This window comes from Phalaenopsis equestris, unplaced genomic scaffold, assembly GCF_001263595.1.
Source record: "Phalaenopsis equestris unplaced genomic scaffold, ASM126359v1 Scaffold000990, whole genome shotgun sequence".
Taxonomy (NCBI): Eukaryota; Viridiplantae; Streptophyta; class Magnoliopsida; order Asparagales; family Orchidaceae; genus Phalaenopsis; species Phalaenopsis equestris.
Window position 1 is genome coordinate 170913 of NW_018165429.1, and position 3220 is coordinate 174132.

The 3220-nt window shown below is 33.9% G+C and overlaps 1 protein-coding gene across 3 annotated transcripts in view; it reads left to right on the forward strand.

The window, feature by feature from the left end:
- Positions 1–3220, forward strand: part of LOC110032635 (probable beta-1,3-galactosyltransferase 8) — a 20781-nt gene that overhangs the window by 8509 nt on the left and 9052 nt on the right. For 2 of the 3 annotated variants that reach the window (XM_020736321.1, XM_020736320.1), the window contains one exon: positions 922–1031. In XM_020736321.1, the coding sequence (XP_020591980.1) occupies positions 922–1031 (110 nt within the window). Of the gene's footprint in view, positions 1–921; positions 1032–2973; positions 3177–3220 lie in introns of those variants that run through there. The other variant, XM_020736322.1, reaches the window with a different exon arrangement.

The window sequence follows — 3220 nt, forward strand, 5'->3', positions numbered from 1 at the left end:
ATATATATATATTTGATAAAATATTTTGAATACTTTTGGAAGGGCCCAATAAAAATTAAAAATACTAAATAAGTGCAAGTTTGATTTAAATGATTACCAAAATGATGATTAAATTTCCATAAAAAATAAAATAAGGAATTACCTATTTATTATTTCAAATCATTTCCTAAGTTCCAGCTCATGTGCTAGCTTCAATAAAAACTATTAGTTGAGTTTTCTAACTCAATTAGTTTTAATATGTGATAGCCCAAATTTTCATTCGTCAAAATATTGTCCTCTTTGGTTTAATTGCCTTGTAGTTTTATCTTATTAGTGCAACTTCCTGATGTGTGACCCATCTTGAGAGTGCTAACACAAGCATATGCTTAACTTTGATGTTTCTGATGAAATTCTAACACTTATTTCTAATAGACCTCATTGTTTAAGAGTTCAAGTTCATTTTGCTTCAGAGGTTATATAATATTTTAAATTGATTTCTATTATTATTTTTTTGAAAAGGTGACTCACTCTCATTGAGCTCAAATGACAATATTACACGATTTAAACACACAACCTCACAGTAAGAAACTACACTCTCTATCACAATCTCACAAGTAGAGGTCAAATTTGTGATATTTGAAATCAGTAGTCACTTCGCTATTGAATTTCATGAAACCAAAATTGCCTAAACGAAAACAAAATTCTGGCCAAATATTTTTTTTTTATTTCAACATATGAATTAAGTGCATATGATACTAAAACGGTTTGAGGTTTTAAAAAAACCTATGAAAATGCTAGCACAGAAGCCCTTATTCTTTTCTCACATAGGTAATTGCTACTGATATTAATTTCAATAATTACTTGTATTTATTATTTCAAAAACCATAATAGAAAGAGCAAAAAAAAAAATTATTTTACTGGAATGCGATTTTTTCTTTGCAGGCCAATATTGCATAGATATGCAAATGAGGATGTTTCTTTGGGTTCGTGGCTACTTGGGTTAGATGTGCAACACATAGATGATCGAACAATGTGTTGTGGAACACCACCAGGTTTATTGTCATAATTATTTTATTCATGAAATCAATTTTTATATTTTAATAAGTGTTCTTAAACAATTAAAATCTCACCAAAAATTTCTAGAAATCCGGGAAAAACATATTAAGAGACTACTAATCATGTTGAATCGGTTGTTCAATATGTTAAGCCTTTTAGCATTAGTGCAAATCCTTCGTGAATTGGAAAAATACTAAACATCTAAAAAATTTTTTTTGAAGCAAACGCATAAAGTTGGGACACGTGTTTGGTTCAATACAAATAATAATAATATTGAATTCAAAAAGTCCTTGGGGCACACCCAAAAAAAAAAAGAGTGTGGTGTTGGGCCCATGAGAGGAATGAGGGAGCATAAAGTGGGGGGAGTGAGACAGAATCAGAGCATAAACAACAAATAGTCCTAATTCTTTTCATATAAATTGAGTAGACTTTCCTGAAAAAATGACTTCCTCTGTATGGATCATAAAATGTGTCTAATAAATTATATGTTTGTCTCTGATTAAATTGGGGCATTATTAATCATTTATGAGTCATTACATCTTTACATATTCGTAACAATCTTTTGGATATTTTGCTCCTAGTAACTGCAATTGGTGTCTATTCGTATTGGTAACTGCTGTTGGTGTCTTTTCATTTTTGCAACTGCTCTGCTTACATAGCTGGTCATCATTCGGTCGACTAATATTCTCTCGGTCAATTGATCGGTATTCGACCGGCTTTCTTGGGGGAACCATAAATGGAAACTTTATTCTTTGTGAAAATTTATGTCGTCAAGTACAGGGTATATTACCGTAATCTGACAGACAACCTTCATTAATTGGAATGGTCCCTATCGAGGTTAGAGCAAATGTTGACCTTTTCTGTAAGTGACATAGAATCAATTGAGGAGCCAATATTACATGTTCAATTTCGATTCCACCTTACAACATTTATTGTTTCAGATTTTATTGTTTCAGATTCCGCCATAGTTTTTTTTTTTCAGTTCACTCGTTAGCCGACCGAATGAAGTGATACTAGATGGTTTGGTGTTTCGGCTGATAACTTGATCCTTCAGTATCCTCCTTGTGTGAATTGTCATATGTCCTCGAGATTCTTGTAGCAAGTTTTTTTATGTACATATTTAGTTCATCGATTATGTTAATTCTTTGAATTCAACAATTGAATTAAAAAAAGGAATTAAATAAAAAATATTTATTTGTTCCGCAATAAGTACTTTCAATAATTTTACTCCATGGATTTTTATGCTAGTAATATCTATAAATAAGGTGTGATCCGTGCTTTCCCTCTTCATTTTAGAAGTTCTAGTCTTTCAGTTGACTTTAGTAGAGGATGAGGATTTTGAGTGGTAAGAAATTTGCTAGTGAAGAAGTGCTGATGAGGGAGTTATAGCTTCCAACTACTAGGATCAGCCCTTCGGGGTGAGAAGAAGAAAATGAGGAACTCCCAACTGCCAAAAAAAAAGCAGAGAGTTGGTCGACTGAAAAGGGGTTGGAGGATGGTGGTCAAAAGGTTGGTGCAAAAAGGTGGACCGAAGATGCTAAGCTAGAGGGCACCAAAATGGTGAAATATGCAGTAACAAAGAAGTAGAGGGCAGATGAAGTTGCAGAATCTTCCGACTCATTACCACTTTTAGAGTTGGGAAGGTGAAAGGTATTGTGAATAACTAATGCTCTTATCTTGGCTCCTAATATGATCTTCCATTATCTGGATTAGTTGCCACCCCAAGAATAGGAACAGATTGAGGTGGTCATACAAATTCTACAATCGAAAGGTTCTCTACATCACCCTTTGACTGGCAAGGCTATCCATTGTGATGTTCCACCTTCTGCTGGGGAGAGTCTTCATACGTTGGAGATGGAGAGACTAATCAATAAATTAAATATTCTTCTTTGTTTGATATAATCATTTATTTTATTGATGCCTTTTTTTATATTGCAGATGAGACCATGCAAATCATAGATTCACTGCCCTCAAAGGCCAGATAACTTTCTGCACCAGAGGCTCCTGTTGGACCTTTCTATTCTTGCCCTTGTAAGAGTGGCATCTCTGAACCCTTTATTGACATTAAGTGGCAGACAGAAGGTCGGTGAGGCTCTCCAAGTCGCTGACCCATCATAAAGAAAAATCTATGGACCTTTTCACCAGAGCAACGAGGCTTTAGAGAGAGAGGCTTCCATATTAGATA